Below are 27,226 nucleotides of genomic sequence, written 5' to 3' on the forward strand. Positions count from 1 at the left end.
CCACTGGTGAAATCATCAAATAACTTTCCAGTCAGAGAAATTCTAGTTTTATGCAGCCTTTTCACTTGCTTTTCTTAAATTTCAGATATTCCCCAAGTTAGAAAATGAAAAGTAAGAACATGATCTGAACCCATCTGGAAGCTCATATCCGGGACAGAAACATCTAAGTGAATTCAGGGACTCAGCAATACACAAGAGACTGCCTTCAAGCCCTGGGCTAGAAGAGCCTTGAAGCAGACGTTAACAGCAGGCTACCCTGGCTGATTTTAACGCATCTGTTTATAATAAAAATACTGTTGGCCTGAATATATAATTATGGCACATCAGCCTTTAAAACCAAATAGGATACACAAAAGTCCTTTCCCATTAGCCATGGGACAGGGCTGTTTCTCTGTTTACCAAAAAAAAGGCAGCTCTGAAGTTTTGTTGGCCGCCATAAGTGAGGTGAAGGGAGGACACATGGGAAGAAACGGGAAGGAGAAAGGGAGAAAATGGGTCACATGGGGGAACGGGAGGTTCACTGCTGTTATTGCGACAGTCCAAAGCGGCAGGCCCAGCCCTAGACGGTGACATCAGCCTGCAGCTGTGCACAGACCTTTGCTCTGTTTACTGGCCTGCTGTGCTGCTGGGGAACAGCTGGGCTGCAGTCATCGCTCACACTAATGGCTTTAGTTTGAAAAACCTGGCCTGGGCTCTGAAGGAAACATTTATTTGGCATAAAGAACTCATGAAGAACTTTTTAAAGGATGCACGTGTAAACACTGTGTTAAAGGTTCTCAGAGCGCTCCTCGACAGCTGTGACATAATGTGTGTGTGTGGCGGTGGGGGGCGTGCATAACCCTGATTTGAGGCCGTGGACTTTCCTGTGCACTGACTACAGCTTAGGGGAGATTTATGGTACCACCTGTGTGTGCTCTCGCCCCTATCCTCACTCTAGTCTCTTCTTGCTTATTCTCCAGAATTCCACTCACTTTCAATTAATCAAACGTCTGCCCAACAAAGCCAAAACCAAACATTAAATGGTTCTGAATTTGCATCAAGCAAGCATGGAACTTTCCCCCAGTGATACATGCGACTGTTTAAAAGTAGGTATTACATAAACACAAAGGTAAAGTAGTCCTTTTGTCCCTTTTTTTTTTTTGAGACAGAGTCTTGCACTGTTGCCTGGGCTAGAGTGCAGTGGCGCGATCTCGGCTCACTGCAACCTCCTCCTCCTGGGTTCACGCGATTCTCCTGCCTCAGCCTCCCGAGTAGCTGGGACTACAGGTGCACGCCACCACGCTTGGCTAATTTTCTGTATTTTTTAGTAGAGACGGGGTTTCACTATGTTGGGCAGACTGGTCTCGAACTCTTGACCTTGTGATCCGCCCACCTCAGCCTCTCAAAGTGCTGGAATTACAGGTGTGAGATACTGCGCCCAGCCTCTGTTGTTTTAATCATTCCATTAGTTGATTTTGTTTTTAAAGCATGTATATGATTAAGAACACCAACAAACCACTGCTTGTAGGAGAACTGTTGGGCAACTTTTGTATACACGTTTGTAAACCATGAAAGCTATCTCCAGCAATCTAGCTTAAAAGAGGAAATACAGTTCTCAGGATTTCAGGAAAAAGAAAAGAAAAAGAGAAAGGAAGAAAGGAGAAGGGGGGAAGGGGGAAAGAGAGGAAAGAAGAAGAAGAAAAGGAAGGCAGACTCATGTACAAAATCATCTCTAAAGTATAAGGCCATATTGAGATTAGAAGTCAGTATTTTCACTCTGTAATGAACCACCCGAGAAGAATTCTAGGCCAGTGGCCCTCCCTGACAGTTTAAATCATGGATAGCTGAGCAAGAAAAAAAAAAATCATAACAAGTGAAATGCTAAGTTTTGCTTTTCAAATAATTATTAGGATGATATGTGGAAAATGTCCAGTGCCACAGTCAAACATAATCTCTGGAAAACAGAGCTGGAGTCCTCCCAGGTCCTTCAGCACTGAGCCCTGCAGAGCAGGAGTGGAGCCATTACTTAATTAGTCTTCATGGCTTTTTCTCAGAGGGGAAGGTCAGACTTCTATTATTTCCATCTCATAGAGACTCATTTCCCTTTGTTAATTGATAAATGTACTGTTCACAGAGAAAAGCATTACATAGCCATGGCCTGACATTGTTAATATTCTTTTGAAATGATACAGCGCTTTCCTAGTTTTTATATCTGAGTAGCACGCTTCACTATGAGATGACCAAAAGTATTTTAATGCTCAAGAACATAAATAAATGTCCTAGTAGAATAGAGCCAAAATTACTTGGGTTCAAATCTCAGTCACACCACTTAGCTGCTACATCACTCGAGCAAATTACTTAAACATTCTAAGCCTACATTTTTTTTTTCTTTTGAGATGGAGTTTCCTCTATCACCCAGGCTGCAGAGTAGTGGCGCAATCTCAGCTCACTGCAACCTCCGCCTCCCGGGTTTAAGCGATTCTCTTGCCTCAGCCCCTTGAATAGCTGGGATTACAGGCATGCACCACTATACCCGGCTAATTTTTATATTTTCAGTAGAAACAGGGTTTCACTATGTTGGCCAGGCTGCTCTAGAACTGCTGACCTCAAATGATCCACTTGCTTCGGCCTCCCAAAGTGCTGGGATTACAGGCATGAGCCACCGTTCCTTGCCTAAGCCTACATTTCTTCATTTTTAAAATGGAGATAATATTAGTCCCTTCTCTATAGGATGAAATAGCACAGGTGAAGCACTCACCCCAGTGCTTGACCACAGTAACTGCAGATAAATTGTATAACTGTTATAGCTTGCAAGAGTCCACTGATTCCAATGTGTTTGAAGATTCCTGGTAGACAGGCTTGGGGTTCCGTAACAGAAATTTAACAGTTAACAAGCAGCATTGCTGGCCTAGTATTCGAATTTGATGCATATGCACGCACACACATAGGTATTACGGTGGAGTATACACTCACTTCAAGTCTTCACCTTCAACTATTATTGTTCTCAACATTATATGCAATAGAATTTTCCTAATTTGGAGGAGGTTTTGTGTAAATCAGACCTAAAATATAAAAAGAAAAGTGCCAGGCAAATTTTCATAGTGCCACATAAGAGATTATGATAGAAAGAAGAGACGGACAGGAAAAACAGATGATTCCATTCCCAAATTGCATACATGCACCTTTCCCGGACGCTCTCCCCCACCCCACCTCGAAATCCCCACCTCTGCACCAGCTAGGATGGAGACAAGCAGCCTGCCTCCAGCTCTGCCTGCAGTGGGCCCCGCACTCTCTCTTGGCCGCCTGGGAAACTGGCCTCCTCCTCTCAGTTCTGGGCTCCTTGACTTCTTTCTTCAACAGCACATACCCAATACACTTCTCAGGCTAAACTCTCACTTCCCTTGTGCCCCAACCCCAGAACCAGGAGGCGACGCTACCTTCTACTGTAGAGTGTGATAATGTCATAACATTCTACGAGGGGAAATCCGATCACCACACACGTCCATGGCAAGTGACTATGCTGGTGACTCCCTTAAGCCAGGGTCTAATCTGGTTTGAAACTGGAGGTAGTAATATCACCGAACAGGTAACCAAGAAGTTGTTTTTAAACATCAAGTTGATGCTTTGGGGACAGGCAGTGGCCGAAAGAAGAAGAAAAAGGTGGGACCTAGACTAGCCCACAAATAGGCATGTCTGGTTTCCTGGGTCTCCGTGTCCTGATATGGAAGGTAGGAACTAATACCACCTGTTCGGCCAACCCTATAGATTGGTGAGAGTAAAGTGAAACAGAGTTACTATTACGCCTGGTAGAAAAAGTCTCCCCAGCCTGTGGAATACTCCGCTACTCCCAGAGTGCCAGGGTTTCCCTCTCTAAAGATACTTTGTCAAATGACCATGAAATTTTGCAGACAAGTGGTAGACAAGGTTCTTTTTCTGAATTTCAAAATTATCTCCAAATGGCTTTCTGATTGCTCTTGGGCATTAAATCAACGAATCAATAAGAGCTCATTTCAAAGTCTTCCATAAATCATAAATTATTAGGAACTTACTTTTTACAGAAGGCTTGCACTATCAAATCAATCCTCCCATAAATGCCACTTCGCCTTTAAAACTCAGTTCATACTTTACAAGGTGCTCTCATATTTGTTTCATGTAATGTAACAATGCTCTGAATGAATAAAATAGGTATTATCATACATCCCATTTTACTAAAGAAGAATAGAAATGGCAGAGCTGGATCTACAACTCCAGCCTCTTTTTTGTTGCTGTTGTTGTGTTTTGAGTAGATACGGGGTTTCACCATGTTGGCAAGGCTGCTCTCTAACTCCTGGCCTCAAGCGATCTGCCCACCTCAGCCTCCCAAAGTGCTGGGATTACAGGCTTGAGCCACCGTGCCCAGCCCTAGAACTCCAGCCTCTTTGAGAGCCTAAGCACAGAACACCCAACGGGATCTGACTGGCTCCTTTTCCCAGCCTGAGATGGAGTAGAGAGAAGTTAATTCACACGTACCATGGACGCCTCGGGGTAGCAGGGCTTAATTCTCCTGTGGAAGCACTGCTGAAACGACTCCAAGATAAGGCAGGTAAAAAAATGACCTTTCTCTCGCTCTATTGGTTAGTGCTGACCAAGTGTGACTCTCAGGTGGGAAGAGAATTCCACTCAGCCAGCCTGTCTTCCATCTCCATCTTGGCGCCTAGGTACCAGCTGGGCCTCCCCTAAGCTTCTCGCCTCTCCCTGCCAATGTTCCGCCTCCCAGCCTTGAAGAGAAGCCTGCAAAGGCCTTGCTGTTTTTCAGCTCATTCACTGGCCAACATGCTGCAGAACAGATGCTCTCTCTTTTTTTTTTAAATCACAACAGCAAACACTCCATGTACAAATGAAAACATTTAGGAATAAAAGTGGGCTGGAGGCGAGAGCACAGCTGAATAACGGACAATCTGTTCTAAGATTCAGGCCTGAGAGAAGTGAGGCAGACTTTAAAGGAATCCTATTTTCCATCAAGAGTTTCAATGTAAAAAAAAAAAAAAAAAAAAAAGGGCGATTTCGAGTCAGGTACTGTTCTGCCTCTCCCCTTCCCTGACGGATCACTTTTTAGGGCGCAAGGGCCAAAAAGGCTGCTATAAGCCCTTGGCATGTGTAACATTTGAAAGCTTATTTGTAAGAATGTACTCCATTCAGTTGGAGTTACTTCATATTATCCTTACTACGCTTATTTGATATATATATATCAAATATATATATAAATATATGTATCAAATAAATATACATATATATACATTTTTTTACATAAAAGAAACAATATTCTAGACAGAGCAGTGTCAAAGGGTAGTCCTGGGGCACCTACATGAGAACCACCTGGATGATCATTAAAAGTGCAGACTCCTCCTCAATTTCCATTAAGGGAGAGGTTCTGCTTTATTTTTCTTCGTAGGTAGCCAAGGCTGTACTCAGATATTGCTAATGGGGAAGAAACACTGGTCTCCTGTTAACCTGAGGACACTAGGGCCAGAGGTCAGGAAGAGGGACCACTGTCCCCATCAACACATCTTTCTAGACGTGCTGCCTCTCCTTCTATAATTGTAAAGCACCTATTACTATTCCTTAAAGCCCACAGCGGGGTTAGTAGGATGATGGATATAGGAGATGTTGGCATTAAAAAAAAAAAAAGGTGCAGATTCCTGGACTTCATCCTCAGCCAACGGAGTCAGAAGCAATGGGCATGAGAACTGAGGATCTGCATTTCAACCAGGTCCATTTTCGTACACAATAAAGTTTGGGAACCACTATTCTACACGATAAGGTATTAAATCAGGAAAATCACAAGTTGAGAGACTGGAGTTAGGACAAGGAACAGGACAAGGAGGAACACTCAGTGAGTTTCAAACACAGGTACCATCAGTAAAACTGCGTATCCGCAGGTGAAAAAACATGGCCTTCTACTTATAAAGACAGACGACCAAAGTCCAAATTGAGGGCAGATGTGGACAGGAAGAGAATGAGCTAAGTTTGAGGTGGCTATCAACTCAGTCTTCAAACAAGTCAGGGACGTCAACAGCCCTGTTTTGGTGTACAGTTGGTTTTCAGTATATTAATAGATTTTTCATTAAAGCCTACTTCAAGAAAAATCACTTCTGGAATTTTACAACTCAGAAGTGACTTACCTGTAAAGAGTTTGAAATGTATTTTAAATACATAGCCTTGTTAAACCAAAATTGTAGATAAAAACGGAACAGTGAATGAATCAACACATTCCATATGGTGTGGGGCAGTCAGAAGTTCACGGACACTGGGGAAGTGCTGATTAGACAATGTGTATACTGCTTTTGGCAATACACTGTTTTTTGCAAGCTACTTTCCTCAGTAAGATATATTTTAACAATATTTCTTAAACTCTTGATTAGAAGAAAATTATTCCAAAAGTAGCTATCCATGCAAACTAGTGTTTATTTCATATAATTTTCCAATCTTTCAAATCATTTCATCAGACTTTCCCTGTGGTGACTACCAGAAGATTGGTGGTCTAGCCATCTTGGGTTCTTAGGCAAGCTCTATGATTTCTAGCTTCCCTTGGGAAGTTACTTAACCTCTGAGCCTCAATTTTTTTTTTTTTTTAAATACAGTGCAGATGAACAGACAGAGCTGAACATTGTTTGTTAGGGATGAGTAGGCACCAAATACACAATGCTGTTATACTTAGCTCATAATTTTCATGCATAAAAAATCAACTGGTCTTTTTATACTATTATGGGAAGGCCAGGCATTTTTAGAGAATTAAGGATTAAAATCTTGTTGCACAAAATAGAAATAATCAGGACTAATGTATAAAAAGATGAGAGTTACCTGTTAATTGCGATGGCTCAAAGTAATTTTGAAATACGAAATAACTCTTTCTTCATTAATTTAGATCAAGCTTGTCCAACTCCCAGCCTGCATGTGGCTCAAGACAGCTTTGAATGCGGCCCAACACAAATTTGTAAACGTTCTTAAAACATGATGAGATTTGTGATTCTTTTTTTCTTTTAGTCATCAGCTATTGCTAGTGTTAGTGTATTTTATGTGTGGCACTAGACAATTCTTCTTCTTCCAATGTGCCCCAGGGAAGCAAAAAGATTGGACACCCCTGATTTAGATGCAAAGTCTGATTCCAAGGAGTAACATTAATAAAAAGCAAAAAGAACCCAAAAGATCATAATCATGGTCCTCTATTGCACCAGTTTTTATTCAACATGACTCTAGAAAGAAGCTTATCCTAGAGGCAAAATGTCTGCTGCAGATGTAGACCGTTTTAAATTTAACTATAATCTATTTCAAAGACTGACACTTTCAAAATGCTCTGATTAACTGGGATGGTTGGACATAATCTACAATGCATCCAAGAGAATTATAGCTCTCCTTTATGACCATGCATTCCTAAAGGACAATAATTTTTTCTTTGCAAGATGTGGATTGTATTTTTAAATTATTCTGACTCTGCTTTATTTAAACTTTTACTTGACGTTCAGGGGTACACGTGCAGGTTTGTTATACAGGTGAACTTGAGTCACAGGAGTTTGTTGTACAGATTATTTCATCACCCAGGTACTAAGCCCAGCACCCGATAGTTATTTTTTCTGCTCCTCTCCCTCCTCCCGCCCTCCACCCTCAAGGAGGCCCCAGTGTCTGTTGTTCCCCTCTTTGTGTCCGTATGTGTTTGTCATAGAAATGTTAAACAGTTTATAGAAAAACATTTGTGCATTAAGAAAACACTGAGTATTAGCATATTTTACGAAGAAAACTACCTTTCCCTAGCTACCATCGTTGGTAATAAAATCATTCATTCGTTGAAGTCTAAGCACCTGGTAAGCGCCAAGCACAAGGTGGGGGAGCTATAAAAATAAGGAGCTACTGGCCCTGCCCTTGAAGAGTTCCTAATTCCAGATGGCAAGAAGAGGTCTATAAACAAATCACTGGAAGAAACAAAACCTTAAATGTGTACAAGGTGCCTTGAAAGGCATATTAGAAGGCACAATTAACTTGCTTGAAAGATGTGGGCGAAATTCAACTGAAGATATTTTAGCTACGACTTAAAAACTGAGTAAATGAGAAGGAGCTTGAGGGGTCCATGAAGGGAGGGGAGTGGAAAAAGGAGCGTGCACTCCAGGCAGAGAGGATACCGTGCAAAAGATGCGGACAAGAGGTGCTAATGAACCCACGGCTGGGGCCTGGGAGGGGAAAGGAGGCGTGAATAAAGGGGAAAGAGTGCCTAGACATGAATTTGGACTGGAAGATTTCAGTCAGTCACATCACAATGGTATGCTTAGTATGTCTGGATTTTTTCCCCCAAGGCCAAACTGGAGTCTTTTGTGTTTGTTAAAAATGTCCAGTAGAGGCCGGGCGCAGTGGCTCAAGCCTGTAATCCCAACACTTTGGGAGGCCAAGGCAGGTGGACCACCTGAGGTCAGGAGAGTTTGAGACCAGTCTGGCCAACATGGTGAAACCTCGTCTCTACTAAAAACACAAAAAGTCGCCAGGAATGGTGGTGCACACCTGTCATCCCAGCTACTCGGGAGGCTGAGCAGGACAATCACTTGAATACAGGAGGTGGACGTTGCAGTGACCCAGGATGAAGCCACTGCATTCCATCCTGGGTGACGGGGTAAAAACTCCTTCCAAAAAAAAAAAACCCAAAACACAAAATGTCCAGTAGAGACACATGTCAGCTTTACTCTAAGTATAATTAATTCTGGCCGCAAGTGGAGAGCAGATCACAGGCCAGGAGGCAAGGTGGCCTGTGGGGTAGCTGTTGCAGTAACTTCCAGGTGAGAAATTGTGGGACTTAAAGCGGCAGCAGCCAGAACGCTGAGCAGGGAGGGATCCAAGTGGCATTTAGGACACAGACTGACATGCACATGGAGGTTGGGGGAACAGGAGTGTGATTTCAGTTGTTAGCTTGGGTGGTAAGTGAATCATATCACCATCATCAAAGCTGAGGAACAGGGGTGAATGAGGAGACGCTGCATGGCGCTCAGGAAGGAAGGGGCTGGGTCATCAGGAAGGTCTGATGATACTGGACTGGCTCACCTGGGGGCAGCACCTCACTGAGAAGCATCTGCAGCTTGGGAAGGAGAGGACCAGAAAAATAAATCTGAGTCATTCTTGTATAGGTAGTAGTGGAAACCATGGGAATGGATGAGAAAACAGCTGGCAATGAAACCCTTGCTATATACTATGACACTATTTAATGGGTAAGTGAACTTACGGGACAGTCACTTGATAGACGTTCCCCCAGCCCATTAAAGGTGATCACAATGAAGACCGTGAGGCAATGTGGAAAAGTGCTTGACCTGTCCAGTTAAAAAGATCACAGCAGACATTTGACCAGGTGCAATGGCTCACATCTGTAATCCCAGCACTTTGGGAGGCTGAGGCGGGTGGATCACTTGAATCGAGCATTTGAGACCAGCCTGGCCAATATGGTGAAATCCTGTCTCTACTACAAATACAAAAATTAGCCCAGCATGGTGATGTGCACCTGTAATCCCAGCTATTCGGGAGGCTGAGGTAGGAGAATTGCTTGAATCCAGGAGATGGAGGATGCAGTGAGCCGAGACAGTGCCACTGCACTCCAGCCTGGGCAACAGAGCAAGACCCTGTCTTTAAAAATAAAAAAAGAAAGATCAGAGTAGGCATTTAACATACACAAATCTCAAAAGTATTATGAAAGAAGCCAGAGACAAAAAACAGCATACTATATCTTTCCATTTAAATGAGAATTTAGTTCAGACAAAACCTTTGATGATAAAGGTTAAATCAGTATTTGCTTCTCGGGGGAGGGGTGTTCCACTGTGAAATGGCATGAGGGAATTTTCTGGATTGACAGAAACAGTCCATGCTTGATAAGGATGTAGGTTTTAGGAGTACATGTCTGTCAAAACTGATGGAATAATTAGCATTCCATTGTATGAAAATTATACCTTAATTTAAAAAATCATAGTATGAAGTTGTATATATTCATATAAACTAAGAAAAGGGAATATGCATATAAAGTTACGTCAGGGCAGTGGAGCTACGGGCTGTTTTCTTTCCACTTAAAAATTTTAATTTTCATACACTGTTCTAAAAAAAAAAAAAAAGAACTTTAAAACTTCAAATGCCTAAAAATATTTATCAATTACCCAGGAAAATACAAAGCATATTATATTATGTTTCCATAGGGAACAGAAAAGAATCTCTACAATTATGGACTTTATACCTGAAGGTAACAAGAAAACACAAGAGACAATAAATATATCAACGTAGAGTATCAGAGAATCACTGGACCAAGGGGGCACTTGTAAGAGTTTCTGCAGAAGCAAAGTACCAGGGCTTCCATGAGGGGAGGGAGGCTCAGAGAGTGGAAACACGCAGGCCGCTTTGGATGCTGTCACGGTGAGAGTGAGAGGACAATGGGAAAGTCAGCGGATGCGGGGACAGCGGGAGGCTGCTAGATTGGGAAAGTGGAAAGCACAGATTCTACCTGGGTTTCAGTGCCCCTGAGTTTATCAGCTGTCCTCTTTCTTTGCGGTTCTTAATAGTTTGGGTACCTTGTCTCAACTTTCATAGAGAAGGTGAAGAAAAATTACCCAATGGGAGAGTGACACTAACTCCCATCGCCCCACCCCCATTATTTTGGAGGGGAAAAGTGGGTGCTTTGATGATGGCGATAGTGGCAGCTCTCTTTCCTTGAGTTGCTGTGATGGGCCAGGCACTACGCTACTGCTTTACATGCGTTACTATTTTATTCAAGCCCCACAATAACCCAGCAAAATATATACTGATTTCATATCACCAGTGAAAAAACCACACTCAAAGAAATTAGGTAACATCCAACTAGGAGCGGATGGCCAAAAACTTAGGCTTTGACTCCACACACCAAACTCTACCGGATCAGCAGAATAAGCTGATGAGGTCTCATTTCCACCTGAGTCTGAAGAGCCTGTCGTTTGGGATTTCTGGTAATATTGAGTCTAATGACTATTCCTTTCTGTGGCATAGATGATGCCCTCACAAAACGGCCCCTGTGGTTCATGACTATACAGCTGTCAAGCTGCATACATCCTAATACCTATTATTTACTAGCAGTTAACACTTGGTTCTAGATGCTTCACAATGCATTACCTCATGTAATCCTCACAACCACCCTTGGGGCAGATGATTGGCATCGCCATTTTCAGCGAGGATGATATTGGGACTGAAGAGATACAAAGCGACTTGTCCTAAGTCACTCAGTGACCACAGATGTGGCCCCGGACAGTGTGACAACATGAGCCTAACCACTTGACTGCCTCCAAATTCAAAACTGGGTTCCCAACTTTACTATGGAAACCCGTCTCAACTCATATTGAAACTAACAATCCCACTGGTAGCCTTGAGAGTCTTCTTCCTGGACCGCTTCATCACAAGTGTTTATAGCTTTCGCTTCCCTCCACTTACAGAACCAAAACCCTTCTCCAAGCAGAGAAGGGCTACCATCAGATGTATGCCTGCTGCAACAGCAGCCGTGACACATTCCCTGAGAGGCCAGCACTGGGTGACTGAGGATCTGGACAGAGTGTACCAATACTCTGGAGGTAGCAGAAGCAGCGCACCAGGGCAGCCTCCTTATCACGGACACAAAGGTGACAGTGGGCACACACCGTTACGGCTATTTCCTGTCAGGTTACCTGACTCACTGGAGGTGCTGAATCCCTGGGCCCCAATTGCAGTTGATTAATTGTTCTGTCCACTAAAACGTAAAAACAGCATCCTTCATTCAAGCAGAGTGAATGGGCACAGTGTTCCATTTTCACTGCTGCCTTGTCTTGGGAGAGAGGCTGAAACGTGAACCTCTAGGTAGGCTCACCTCCACTTCCACTGGGTTATAATGAACTCTGAAACACACACACACAAAGGCCTCTTTCCTGATCTTCTAACTCTCTGTTAATTACATTATTTAAGGTATGGACAAAAGCGAATTGGGTTGGTCATTTAGGTAATCATAAGGGTGACTGTCAAGTAACACGGCACAAAGCCTGCAAAGTCTGAGAGCTGGGCTGTGTCTCAGCTGGGGTTTCCTTGAACTCTTTCACCAGAACTCTCAAGTCTTTGGGATTCTGAAGTTTCCATCTGTCTTAAAATTACTTTTCCATAAAGAGGCCTTCATTTGCACAGCCTAAAACAAAGTCAGGACTGATGTCTTGGCTAGGTATTAAGAGTCTGGATGGTTAGTCAGGGATTTGGCCTCACCTCCCACTAGAAGGGGAAAAGGGAACAGGAATGTAGAAAAGTCTTTTACAGAGTCTTGCTCTGCTGGCCAGGCTGGAGTGCAGTGGCACAGTGACAGCTCACTACAGCCTCGAAGTCCTGGGCTCAAGCAGTCTTCCCACCTCAGACTCCCAAGTAGCTGGGACAACAGGCACACACCACGATGCTTGGCTGATTTTTAAATTATTTTTTGTAGAGTCAGGGTCTTGCTATATTGCTCAAGCTGGTCTCAAACTACTGGCCTCAAGTGATCCTCCCACCTCAGCCTCCCAAAGCGCTGGGATTACAGGTGTCAGCTACCACACCTAGCCCAGAGGAAGTCCTGACCCCACACTCACTGCCCTCTGATTTTTGCTCTGGTGAAGGTGGGAGAATTAAGTGTTCAAATCCAGCAAATCAGGTTGGCAGTGTGGTCTTGTCCAAAAGAAAAATGGGCAGTTTCTCCTAGAGTTGAGTGAACACAATTTGCTTCTCTGGTTGTTACCTTGCATTATTCATACAACATACCTGGGCATTTTTGGTGGAGACCGTAACACACACCGAAAAACGCAAAGGACAAGGAAATCAGTCCTAGAACGATCAGCTCGAGAACTGGCTGAAGCTGAAGCAAGAAGCTGATTCTCTAGTCTGAGGAGCCCAGGGCAGAAAGAGGAACCCCAAAGCAGTCAGTTCACTCCAAGATAGGAGTTGACATAGAAAAGGCAGTGTTGGCTGGGCGCGGTGGCTCACATCTACAATCCCAGTACTTTGGGAGGCCGAGGTCAAGAGATCAAGACCATCCAGGCCAACATGGCGAAATCCCATCTCTACTAAAAATACAAAAATGAGCTGGGCATGGTGGTGTGCGCCTGTAGTCCCAGCTACTCGGGAGGCTGAGGCAAAAGAGTCGCTTGAACCCGGGAGGCAGAGGTTGCAGTGAGCCGAGATAGCACCACTGCACTCCAGTCTGGCGACGTAGCGAGACTCTGTCTCAAAAAAAAAAAAAAAAGAAAAAGAAAAAGAAGAAAAGAGAAAAGCAAAGCAAAGCAAAGGCAGTGTCATGTCTGTTCCATGAACCCTAAGGACTTCCAGGAAAGACTGGAACTAAAATAAGAGTGCAACCTGGAAACTGCAGGGCTGGGTGGCAGGTGTTGAGACCTGGGGCTTCCTGTGGAGCGGAGAGGTGGTTCACCATCAGCCCCCTCCAAATAGTAAGATTAACACAGAATGTACCTTTTTCAGCCAGGTTGCCCTAATAGACAGTATCCTTTCAACTTCATCCTCACTACTCACAAACCAACGCGTGGAAGCACAATGGATTTACTGTTTATCAAGAGGGGAAACTTTCACTACTGTCATATGAAAAGTGGTTCAGAAAAAAAAAAAAAAAATGACAACATTATTTAACAGAAATTCACACAATTAAAAGTAATTCTGTCCCTCTCTTCAGCAAGAGAAATGTTTTGCTCATCAGAAGTTCTGCTAGGCTTAGTCAGATCAGTGCCAGGAATTCTGTGAACTGAAGGTCAAGCTGCCAAGATTCAAAAGAAATGTCGATAGTAAGTGTTTGCCCAGATACCAGACAGGGAGTGCCAACAGCTCCCAGCATGCAACTCCAGCCACAATGCAGACAGGACAACCACATTTTCCAGTGTTCCCCTTGTCCCATAAAATTTAACAACAACAACAACAACGAAAAGCTCTTACCTAGCTCTCCCCGGAGGTTAACAAGTTCTTGAGATAGGGTTTTGTGTTGTTTCAGTGCTTCCTCCCGCTGCGGAAAACACACATCAAGTTACTCATGTTTTCAAGAGGGTCCCTTTCAGTAAGGTACACATTTGTTATCACTAGGAAAATGAGACCCACTATTGGGAAGCCAAGATATGAATCATTTAGACTAACAATTTGTGTTGTTAAAAGAAACACAGTCGTCCCTTAGTTGTTAAGGAAATTCGTGACTCAAAAATCTGTATTTTTGCAGGTCCCAGTGCAACTTTGGTTTGAGGCAGTGAATGGCCCATTTAGAAATATTTACTTTGAGCCAGTGCTTCACTGCTGATCCATAGAACCTTTCGGCTAATGCATACTGTACTTAAGACGTAATGCGTTCTCCTCCTCCAAGGGCAATAAACATCTAATCAGTTTAAGATAAATATTTAATGTTCTAAACACAGGCACATATATGCACTTTGTCCTATATTTGCAAATAAAAAAGTTTCGTTACAATGCCAACCCTTCTAAAAGAAAGATAAAAAGTTTGTTAGAAAGCTGCAGCAGAAAGATAATCCTTTAAAGACAAAATTAAACTAATTTTTTTCAGCTACATACCATTTTCTAAGGATTACGATATTTTGGATCAGTGATAATTCCAAATCGATGTTAGAGAAACAAACCAAAGAAAACCAGATGGCTGTTTTTAGTATTAGAGAAGCAATTATCAACCTTGAGCTAAAGAATCATTTTCAAGTTACCAGCAACTCACGGCAATCACACATACACACATACTTACACAAATACAGTAATTACATACAGTTCCTTAAAAGGTAGATTCCCTAGCACCAGGGAGTAACTAAAAAAAAAAAATGAAGAATTTCAAAGCTCACTGAAAAAAGCCCTCACGAGGATCACCCAAGACGGAGCTCCCACCGCATCCTGATCACAGCGTTGCAGAGATCATGAGACCTGGCCTTTGCAGGCAAGAGTTGCTTGTCATTCCAAGCATTTTCCCCGAATTCCAGACAGCCTCTGCAGTAGTCCTGACATTCTTCCAGAAAAGCACTATAAACAAATACTAATTACCCTTGGTGCTGCACATGGAGAATAGAGGCACATTTTGCTGCTCGGGCAGCCCATTTTCCAGCTTCTGTCTCCAAGTCCCCCCACCCCTCGCACCGTCCAAGAAGCATACAGGTGGCCGCGCCACCCACCAGTCGGGTCTGTCTACATTCAAAGCTCTAGCAGGAGGCGTGCCATTGGCCCTCGGGCGTCTTACTTCATGTCCTGCAGGTTACCGTGCCGCCTCGGATTCCTCACTCACAGAAGCTGATACTGCAGCTTCTGCCTTTGGCACAGGCAGCCTGCGATTACTTAAAGCCACAGCCTTTCATTTATGAAAAACGAGAGGCAGGCATTAGACTGATCGATTGCCATTTAGTTAAATATCAGCTGCAACGGGGGGAAGAAACACTGACCCCCTCTGCATGGATAATGGAGTTATTTTTAGACTTGTGAGCCTTTTTCCTCCCCTCTCTAATTGGGGTCATTAGATGATGACACTTACTAATAGAAAAGGGAAACTTATTCTTCAGAACGCGTATACTAAATGAGGTTATGAACTAGGTGAAGAGCAAGGAAAGGGGCGTGCTGTCGTTTAGAATTTTAAATGGCATTATGAAATGAGCGGTGTTTCAGAATAAGTCCGAAGTGCTGACTGCAGAGTTGGAGATCCCATATATTTTTAACTTTTACTTCGTTCTCACCTCTCAGTAACAGCTCAGGACATCAAGTCTAAACGCCAGCACTGAAGCGTGGTCAGCAGGGACTGGGATTTAAGAGACACTTTTCACTGAGTACCTTCTGGCCTCAATGGTATTCTAAATGTTTGGGTTTTTAAAAATATGGTATTAAGTTGTTTTGAAATCACCAATGAGTCTGAGTTTTTTAAATTAACAAGTAATTGGTTTTCTGATGCAGAAATTTAAGTGAGGAAAATCAGCCTGCATAATAATGGAAGAAAAACATAAAAATATGTATCATATATACTTCTCTCCTCATGTCACAAATTTAAGACTTAATTTTGTTTAGTAATTTACCTCAAGTAAATACCAGGAAGCTTTGCCACTCAAGTAACAGGAAAAACAAGACAGCTTTACTAACTCCCCAGAAGCAATCCTGAAACTCATTTGGTGAACTTGCTTAAAATTCACTTTTCAGTACTAGCCAAGTTGCTAAGAGAAGGAAGAAATGGCAAGAAAATTAAATCATTCTTCAAATTTATGGAAACTATGGGAAGATGAAAAAAATTAAAAATTATAGTTAGTATAATTTCAAAGAACAATTTTGTGGAAACATTATGTTCTGTTGCAGAAATACACCAGATGATTTTTTACTTATTAAAGGGGGTTTTGGGAAAGCGAGTTTCACCAAGCATGTCGACATTTCCCCAAACTTCAACTCCACTGTACTCCATGGTCCTGTCCTTAATGCCTCAGAAGCTACTGACATCTTCCAACCTCTGTCAGGCACAGTAACAGCAACAGGAAAACCTTGAGGTCATCTTTCACTCTTTGCCTAAATGAGTTGTGCAAAAGTCACACAGTTCTTCCCTTGTAATGTGTCTTGAATCCATTGCACTTTTTCTTTTAGTGCTATCTCCACACTAGTCCTGATCCTAGCCCGTTCCTGGACTATCAGAAGTACCCCTTCACCTTTCAGAGGGCTGGTAGATTATTAGTCCATATTCTTTGTATATATAAACTCCCTTGCTCACAACAAGCCTCGTTGAGTGCATTCGAAACAAATGAACTACTTCACCATAGTTCTGTGGACTTGAAGCATCCAGCCTCCCCTTTAGCCTCCCAGCCTCTCTCCTGTGCAAGTCACCCGGACCACGCATATCTCACCTCCACATGCTTGTCAACACCACCTTCTCTGGAATGCAGGACTTTCTTTACTGACTCATTATATAAACCTTCTAGGAATGCTAAATATCATAGACAATATATCCTCCTCCCCCAAATGAACAGAAAGACCATTTACCCTTCTAAATCGGTTGGTAACTTATTACTTCAAACTAATTAATCTAGCATTTTTTCATAGCAGATGCTGTGAAAATATAAAAGAAATTTAAGACATGGTCCCTGCCTTCAAGAAGCACGGGGCCTACCTAGAGCTAGAACATCCAGGCTCAGTTCTTTTGGTCATTGATCAAAGCAGATGACCTCATCGGATGGGAAGCAGTAATGAAGAAAACCAAGGGCTTTATATACAATCCATAGGTGAAATGCTAACCCCCGTGCCCATACTGTAACAGACACATGCTACATGTTAGTTTCTGCCTGACTCTCCCTGATAGCTTGGCCTTTACATGTACTTACCCTTTACTTGTAGATGATAAAATACATTATATGTCCCTTAGATACTGATTTACTGTTTCTTTTTACTCAGCTGCTCCTAGATCAGTGTTTCTGTCTTAGAGAATAAACTCTTAACCGTCCAGATAATAGGTTGATTCAATTCTCTTTGTATTGTAACATGCAGAATTTCACACAATGTGAAAAAAAGAGAAAGGTGGAAATCTGGATATAAAGATGCCTTTATGCTCATACATTAAATATACGAAATGTTCCAAGAAAAAAAAAAAATGGATTCACCATAATTGAATTAGGAGTCCCTGGGACACAGGCACTTAGTCTCTGGCTGTCGTCCCATCAGCGTGCCCGCATTTTTGCTAGCCACTGAGTAGCATCAACAGCCCACAGGATCTTGCAGAGAAAAGCCACATTAGATGGCTCAGACATGTGCTGCATCTGACCTCCTCCCCATCACCCACACCGCGAATTTGCTCAATGCATCTACGTTTTTTTGTTCCGAGACAACTTTACTGCTAGTGTCATTCAAAATTCAACTTTGTTTAGGTGCTACTTTAGGTAAAATTCCACTTGCAAAAAAAAAAAAAAAAAAAGATTTGGAGGCATTTTGAAGAATGAGAGGTTTGGGGAGGGTGACCAGTTCAAGTTTACCTAGAAACCCACCCAAAAGACCCTTTCATGAAGAAGCTTAATTACTACCATCACTACTGTTGTTCACTTTGGCTGTCTGCGCAGAATACTGTCTAAGCAAGGATAAACCAAGAATTAGAAAAAAACTTAAAGTAACGTTAGTGTGTCTTTTGAGGAACAGAGAGTGTGACATTAGTTCTCCGATTCATGAGACATCAGAATGTCTGATATGTAATGAAGTATGTCTGCTACTACAGTGGGAAACTTAGAGTTATTAAGTAGACTTGCAACAAAAGCATGATAGTTGCAAGATTCTCTTAATCCATCATTTTTACCCATAATCTAAGGCTCTAATGCCATTTACAAAAGATTAGCAATAACAAAATATATATACACATACACACAAAATACCTATATATTATACATATATAAAAATACATAGACTTACAATGTATAGGCATATCATGTATGCAAAATGCATACACATTATATATGTATACAATGTGTATCTATATGTATTTTATATATGTGTGTGTGTGTCTGTGTATAAACACAGTATATATACTTCTGTAATGGGAATGGGAACTAAAAGGTTAACGGAGTTTTTAAAATTGTTTAACTTTGCCCAAGATTTTTGTTCTCCAACTATTTTTATTATTTTATATATATATATATATATATATATATATATTTTTTTTTTTTTGAGACAGGGTCTCACTCTGTCACCCAGGCTGGAGTGCAATGGCACCATCTTCGCTCACTGCAACCTCCGCCTCTTGGGTTAAGCAATTCTTGTGCCTCAGCCTCTCAAGTAGCTGGGACTACAGGCACGTGCCACCATGCCTGGCTAATTTTTGTATTTCTTGGTAGAGACAGGGTTTCACCATGCTGGCCAGGCTGGTCTCAAACTCCGGACCTCAAGTGATATGCCCACCTCAGCGTCCCAAAGTGTTGGGATTACAGGTGTGAGCCACTATGCCTAGCCTCCAACTGTTTTATAATAGTACTCAGTACACACTACACAATCAGTAAATATTTGCTGATTATAAAATAAAGAGAACAAAGAACATTTATATAAGACTTTATGCTCATCCTACATCTGGAATTCCATTCTCTCTGTTCACACGTTCACTTACCTATACACTGTGTTGTTTATTATTCTTCATAATAAAGAACTAGAGGCAGATCCTGTCCTCAGTAAATTTCCTATCTTAAAATGCAAAAACAAGCATTAAACCAGTATCTCTAATATAGTGCAGAGAATGAAAGAGAAGCATATATGCTCCTGGAATCCAGAGGTGGACAGAACACAGATCTAGAAGGCCAGGAAATCATTCACTAAAGAGTGGGTTCTGGACTGGGCATGGTGGCTCATGCCTGTAATCCCAGCAGGCATTTGGGAGGCTGAGGCAGGTGGATCACTTGAAGCGAGGAGTTTAAGACCAGCCTGGCCAACATGGTGAAACCTCATCTCTACTAAAACCACAAAAATTATCCGGGTATGGGGGTGGGCATCTGTAATCCCAACTACTCAGGAGGCTGAGTCAGGAGAACTGCTTGAACCCGGGTGGTGGAGGTTGCAGTGAGCTGAGATTGCACCACTGCACTCCAGCCTGGGTGACAGAGCAAGCCACTGTCTTCAAAAAAAAAAAAAGCAGGTTCTAGGGCTATATTCAGTGCAGTCACAATTCCTTGGGTTTCAGGACCTGAATTTAGGTATAAGGTGAAATTCACACACAGTACGAGTGTCTGGGAAAGTCACTAGGAGCTTGCCATGTTGTGGACAATGCATCTCTCTGTAGATCCAACCCGGTGAATTTTTTTTCCTCTAGTGTTGGATCTACTCTCTCTCTCTGAGCACCTGATAAAGGCCTCAGCTTGTTTAGAGGCCAGGTTGTATGAGGGAAAAGTGTCTTTAAACACTAAGATCACGGAGAGTATAGAATGCTCACGCCACAAGAGGTGTTCAGGGACTGAGAAGACACCTGAAGGAAGGGTGAACTCCTGACTTTCATCTCAAATTGACTCTTGGGCCTTCTTCGTTCACTGGGGGTGGGGGGCATACAAGGTGGACTTGTGTTCTTCATTTAATTTGCTTTTTTTTTAAGATGGAATCTCGCTCTGTCGCCCAGGCTGGAGTGCAGAGGCACAATCTTGGCTCACTGCAACCTTCATCTCTCAAAGTAAAGCAATTCTTCTACCTCAGCCTCCCGAGTAGCTGGGACTACAGGCACATGCCACCATGCACGGCTAATTTTTGTAGTTTTAGTAGAGATGGGGTTTCACCATATTGGTCAGGCTGGTCTTGAACTTCTGACCTCAGGTGATCCACTTGCCTTGGCCTCCCAAAGTGCTGGGATTACAGGCGTGAGCCACTGCGCCTGGCCTGCATTTTTCTTATTTTAGTTGTTTGTATACTGATCTATGTAAATTAAATGCAAGTGGTGATGTGATGCTGCTGTAAAACCGATCTGAACATGTAAGTATTGGGGGCAAGGACAGTAGCCCAGTAATGATATGTGAACAAAGGATGAAGTACAGGAAGTTTACAGGACATTTTTAGTTGATAGCGTCCTAGACCTAGGTTTATGTCCTGGTTCTCCTCTTGCTAGCTGTCTGATAGCAGGTAAATTACTTAACTCTATTCCTCAATTTTCTTATTTATAACTTCCAACTCGTGTCTTTGGTGAGGATTTAAATAAGGTAAGAAAGAGTATCTGGCACTTAGTAAATATTAGGTTGGTGCAAAAGTAATTGCGGCTTTTGGCACGATGGCAAAACCTCAATTACTTTTGCACCGACCTAGTATTCAACAAATCCCTCTTGCTTCTCCTCCATCTCTTTATGTATGGCTACAGCATCTGGGCATGAGAATAACATTAAAAAGGGCAGTAGTTACCAAATGATAAAAAGCCTTATAGTCCCAGTTAAAAACCAGAGTCTCCCCAAAACAAAATAACAATGTGAGTTACATAAGTATAAATTTCCTAGTAGCCACATTGAAAAAAGTTGAAAAAGATGAAGCTAATTTTCATATTTTAACTCAAATATATACAAAATAATATTTCAATATATTCAATATAAAAATTGTTAATGAGATAGTCTATATCCTTTGTTTTCATTCTAAGTTTTTGGAATCCAAGTGTATTTTACACGTACCACACATCTCATTTCAATGGATTACATTTCCAATGCTCAGTCTCATACGGCTAGTGGCTACCACACTGGACAGATGAGCTATAGATAAGGGAGAACCACTGGAAGATTTAATCAGCAGCATGGGATGCTTTCGTAAGAGGAAGCTGTCAGCAGTGCTTGGGATGGATTATAGGGGAGAAACAGTGCAAGCCTAATGATTGGTTAAAGAGTTGCTATCACAGGTTGGGCGTGGTGACTCGCGCCTGTAATCCCAGAACTTTGGGAGGCCGAGGTGAGTGGATCACCTGAGGTCAGGAGCTCAAGACCAGCCTGGCCCACATGGCGAAACCCCGTCTCTACTAAAAAAATACAAAAATTAGCTGGGCATGGTGGTGGGTGCCTGTAATCCCAGCTATTCAGGAGACTGAGGAAGGAGAATCGCTTGAACCCGGGAAGCGGAGGTTGCAGTGAGCCCAGATCACGCCATTGCATTCCAGCCTGGGCGAAAGAGCGAGACTCCATACCAATAAAAAACAAAACCAAAAAAAACAAACTTGCTATTATAATCTAGTGGACAGCTATCCAGGGTCGGAGCAAGGAGGGCATGAGTGGGGATCGCGAAGACATCGAAACGGGAGAAACACTGTGGAATGAGAGTTCACGGGACTTGACTGACATCACGAGGAGGATAAAGGAGAGAAAATAGTTGAGGATGGGAGCTATTAGGCTGGACATAGTAAAATAATTGGTTTACTTCTAAATATAAAAACTAATTGTTCCCCACATTTGATAGTATACAGTTTCTAGTTAGCTTACTTGGTTATATAAACACACTCTTGAGTTCCTTTCTTACAAACGAAAGACAAACAAAAATACCATATACTATTACCATAACTAAAAATCTAAGTAGTCCCCATCCTGCCCTCAAAAACAAAAACAAAAACAAAAAAACATCTGGAGAAAGCTGTAAAATACTCATCAAGAATTCACTGAGGCCAATTGTGGTGGCGCATGTCTGTAATCCCAGGACTTTGGGAGGCCGAGGTGGGCATGTTATGAGGTCAGGAGATCAAGATCACCCTGGCTAACACAGCGAAACCCTGTCTCTACCAAAAATACAAAAAATAAGCTGGGCGTGGTGGTGGGCGCCTGTAGTCCCAGCTACTCAGGAGGCTGAGGCAGGAGAATGGCGTGAACCCGGGAGGCGGAGGTTGTAGTGAGCCGAGATTGCGCCACTGCGTTCCAGCCTGGGGGACAGAGCGAGATTTCCTAAAAAAAAAAAAGGAAAAAAAAAAAAAGAATTCATTGAAACTGTCTACTAGTCTGATAGTTTCTCCAAGGCACAGACCGAGTCTCATCCACTTCTCTCTCTCCCTGCTTCCTAAACAGGCAGCCATATCACAGGGGCCTCTGTATGAAACCAGGACAGATTTGTTGATCTGAACGAAACTATAGAACAGCCAAACTGAACAGTTTTCTTTTTGCTTTTAATTTTTATGTTTTCCCTATGTTGCTTAGGCTGGTCTTGAACTCCTGGCCACAAGCGATCCTCCCTCCTCGTCTTCCCAAAATGCTGGGACTCCAGGCATGAGCCACAGTACGTGGCCAGTTTTTGTGTTTGTTTTTTCCTTTTCCTTTGTGTTATCATGTATATCCGTCTTGAAAACTGTGATTAAAAACTAAGGAGCTCAAGTTATATTCTCTGATCAGTTTCCCCCTGAAATAATTACAGCTTTTATTGCTATGTCAGTAACATGTTGATATAAACTTGGTTTTCTCAATGAATTTCAGCCAGTTCGTGAAGTAACATCCCTGAAGAATATTAGGGAAGAGTAACAACACCGCAAATCCGCTTTGCTTTTGCTGCACCACAGGGACTATTTAGGAATAAATGGAACTTTCAGAAAGAATCCCCAGATATGATTCTGGGAGTTAACTCACTTTTGAGTTAACTCACTTTTGAGTTAACTCCCAGAATCATATCTGGGGATTCTTTCTGAAAAGTGCTCTTGAATCCATAAATATAACAAACCTCATTTTTCAAAGCATTAAACTAAGTGTGATATGAAAAGCTACACATAGACAAACAGAAAAATTAAGTGAAAAAAATGCTAATGCTAGTTTAGGTCTAGAGGCACACAGCGGTGTAACAGGAAATTATGTTCTTGTTGTTGCCATTCTAACCAACAGACTCTAGGGGTAAAAAAAGGAAGTGAGAAAATGTTTCCATGCCAAGGTTCTAGCGACCGACTCAGGTTATCTGGTGAACTGACAAAAATGTAATGTGATGAATCACACCTAATCTTTCCCATCATTTACCTAGAAATTCCCAGGGCGAGCGCATGATCAAGCCCTCCCCATGCTCCCCCGACCTCGAGGAGAAAGGCTCTTTCTAGGATGCACATCCTTACCTCAGACAGCAGGTGCTGAATCACAACTGTCAACGCCTCAAACTTGGTATTACCACAGGCAAGAAGCTGCTTGAGCTGCAGGATAAATCCACTTTGGTTTTCACATTTTGTTTTATATTGCGCCAATTCACGTGTTTTCTCAGAGGGCAGTGCATCGGGAGCCGTCTGCGTCTGGATACATAAGCTTCGGGGATTCTTCTGCCTGCTCTTTTCAACTGCAAAAGGAATTAACATAGATACAAAGACAGGTGAGGTTAATTTTTAAAATCACCACCACATGGGTTCAAAAACAACCAGATAAGCCATGGAAACGCATTTATGTTCCTGTAAGGAATGCACACGGATGAGAGGTGGAATGAATCGGAGATCTAGATGGTTGGAATTCACGAACACAGTGGCCACCAGTTATGACTTTAAAATATTTATGCGGAACAGAGAATTAGGAACACAACGTAAATAGATTTGGCAACCCAGAAACACAAAAACTGTGTGCAAAATGATTCTGTTCTCCTAGCTTCTCATTTTCCAGTTAAACTGGTAGCGAAACCTTGGCTGACGAGAAGCCTGACTTTTCTGATCTCATATGCCAAAAGAAACACACAAATCACTGGACATTTAATTAAATGCCTTTCTCTCCTCCCATACATTTTCTACAAATCCCTCATCTTTTCCCTGATGATGGCCTAGTCATTACACAGATTTATACTGCAGATGAGTCATTTCCTAATCTCTAATAAATCATAACATACATTGAAAACACTCAGATTTTGCCTCTTTAAGTTCACTGCTACGAGTACTATACTCTTGACTATACTATTCCATTTTCTGCCAAACACAAGCTTTGTCGGTCTTTTTTCCCAAGTAGTGATAATGGCTCCCACAGTTTTTTTTTTAAAGCGCATGCTAACACTCCAAATCCAACCCAAATGCCACGCTAAGTGATTATTCCCTTCCTGCGCTATAGTGCCCTGGGAATTACCCTGTTTTACATAAAAAACTGTTCAGTCTTGGAACCATTTCAAATGTGTCAGTCATTCTGAATATCAAACAGAATTGGAAAAATAAGAAATGAATTGCTTAGCTTCTTGAAATAAACAAGCCAAGTAATCCAAACAAATGTAAATTTGGAAAAAAAGACAAAAGAAACTAAAAAAAAAAAAAAATTTTCCTTATTCCAACAGTCTTTCATTATGGCATCCACATTTTGTGGTAATAAATCTAAGACAATTTGTAAAGAAATTTAGTAATTATTTTCTCTAATTTTTTGGGAAGAGGCAAACTATTACAGTGATTGCTTAAAGAAAAATAAAGAAACATCAGTACTCATGTTCTAAGAACAAATGGGTAAATATATTGAATAAACTCTAAGTTAAAAGCAGGAAAAAAGGCTCTTATTTTCTATGGCTGTATTACATGGTTAAATAACTCATATTTGTATTAATATTGATAATTCTCTGTTCTAAAATGACTACAATATCCATTATTTCACTGTGTCTTTGTAATACTTGATGAGAGGAAGTATTTATCCATTACTCTTTATTGTTAGCAATTAATAGTAGCTTATGAATAATTGTCACTTCCATAGATGCAGAAAATAGCCAAGTTAATATATTATAGTCCTGAAGGGCGAACAAATTACTAGTCACTTATTGATGAAAAAAGAATCTAAATATTTGACCATGAGATTAGTATTCTTTATGTCATTTCCTAGATGTTTTTAGAAATTGTCACGTAACAGGTGATAATAATCCCACAGTGTTTCACTGATCACAGCGTGTTCTCACTTTCCCTCTCTTTTCATCCTCCCAATGACCCCAGGGGGGACGAGGGGGCTCACAAGTGTGAATGGTCTTCCCTGGGTGTAAACAACTCCTATGGGAATCCAGATTCAAAGTCAGAACCCAGGCCTCTAATGCCAAGCCTCTGCTGTTCCCACACATTTTGGAAAGTGGATTAGGTGGTGATGTAATACATGATATATATAAAAATAAATATTTATGCAACAAATGTAATAATATCTTGCTTTAATACATATAAGCCCATTATCTATCTGATAACTCATTTTAACAAACCTACATATAAACATCTATGTGTTAATACAATTTTATAAACAAACATTTTTAGATCCTTTACTATCTAGAATTTACTGCAACAAATATAGACACAAGTTCATTCTCCTGATATCATTTGTATATGTCCTACTAAAACTTACTTAAAAATTCATTTATTGATAACTGCTTTATCATTTCCTGAGTCCTGAATAACATTTGGCTCTCTTTCTAGAATTTCTATGCTAATGAATGTTATTTTAAACACAATTTCAGAGCTTTAAGACTGTCAGTTTAAAATTATTTACAAAATCTGACAGGTGAATCTTTTATATTAATATTTTGGAGAAATATTCAAGATTCTTGCTTTTTGATCATAAATCCGTAACAAAAATATCACAGAATACATGTAATTGTACTAACATTGTTTACTTTTGAAGAGAAGGTAATAGGAATCAGATAGCTAAAAACTATCCTGAAGAATTTTTTATACTTTTTAACCATGGGATAAATATATTACCTCTTCAAAAGTTAAATATAAGAAGTAAACAAAATTACTTTTAAAAGACAGTTAAAGTGAAATTCGAGGACATACATTTTTTATGTACTACTTAGCTATCAAGGAAATAGTCTATGTAGAATTTTTCCTTGGGGAAATTACACAGGAATCTAAACATTACACAGGGTTTGTTAGTGATTACTCAGAATAGCTTTATGATTAAGGAGGAAAGAACACACTATGTATTCGTCTAAGAGTACGTGTCTTCAAATTTTAAAATGAGAGCAAATGAGCACACAGACTGTCCTCTCTGTGGAGCTGGAAATGCGCGCTGTGCACTCAATCTTCCGCTCCATATACTGTGCTCCCTAAGGATGAAGTGTGACCACACGGCAGCCAGCTGATGACCCAGTTTCCACATGCTTCCCACTCTCTCCCCACTCCTGGCTCAGCTGCAGATCAGAGATGATGCAAGAATCTCCAACAATGCTCAAAGCCCCAAGGCTCACCAACAGGTACTTCACAGTACTGAAAAGCCAGGGGTTTCCCTTAAATCCTGCAGGATTCATTACTTATGTGAAATTAGCGTAATATCAGCCAAACTTTGCCCTTACCCTCGTTTATCAGCATGTTACTGTTTTGATAATAAAGCTTTTATACAAAAGTATAAATTATTTTGTTTATTGTTACCTATTAACAAAACACGCTCTGATTTCAAAGGATCAATTTAATCAGAAATCTTAAAATTAAATGTTAACTTCTACATGGATTCAGATTTCTCTCAACAAGATAATTACCATCGTCAGCTGTGATCCAGCCTTACTGGGACTCATTCTAATGAAATGGGGACCTCCATCAGGAAAACAAAGGCCAGAACCAAAGATATTGGCTCATCTGGAAAACAGCTGGATAACACTGTTGGCTCTCTTTGTTCTTTCTACTCAGAAACCTCAATTTAATAAAATTTAAAACTAGTGCAATGAAGTCATGCATCATCTTCTTAAAGAAAGTAGTTGGTTAAAGAGGAAGATGCCCGTTTCTCAGGCTCAAGTCACTTAGGCAAACAGTCCTCCATATCCCAAGACCAAAAACAATTTTGAGAAAAAAAACCTACCCATTCAGACATGGACTAACCATCACCACATACTAGCAGCTCAGGACACATCCGTTCTAGGTCAAACAAGCCACACA

The 27,226-nt window shown here is 41.4% G+C and overlaps 1 protein-coding gene across 9 annotated transcripts in view; it reads right to left on the bottom strand.

Moving 5' to 3' along the window:
* Window positions 1-27,226, bottom strand: part of MTUS1 (microtubule associated scaffold protein 1) — a 159,093-nt gene that overhangs the window by 17,039 nt on the left and 114,828 nt on the right. For 8 of the 9 annotated variants that reach the window (XM_025393347.1, XM_025393349.1, XM_025393344.1 and 5 more), the window contains 2 exons: window positions 23,489-23,703; window positions 13,927-13,993 (listed from right to left, as the gene is read on the bottom strand). In XM_025393347.1, coding sequence (XP_025249132.1) covers window positions 13,927-13,993; window positions 23,489-23,703 — 282 coding nt within the window. Of the gene's footprint in view, window positions 1-13,926; window positions 13,994-15,018; window positions 15,246-23,488; window positions 23,704-27,226 lie in introns of those variants that run through there. The other variant, XM_025393353.1, reaches the window with a different exon arrangement.

Source organism: Theropithecus gelada, chromosome 8, assembly GCF_003255815.1.
Source record: "Theropithecus gelada isolate Dixy chromosome 8, Tgel_1.0, whole genome shotgun sequence".
In the NCBI taxonomy this organism is placed as follows: Eukaryota; Metazoa; Chordata; class Mammalia; order Primates; family Cercopithecidae; genus Theropithecus; species Theropithecus gelada.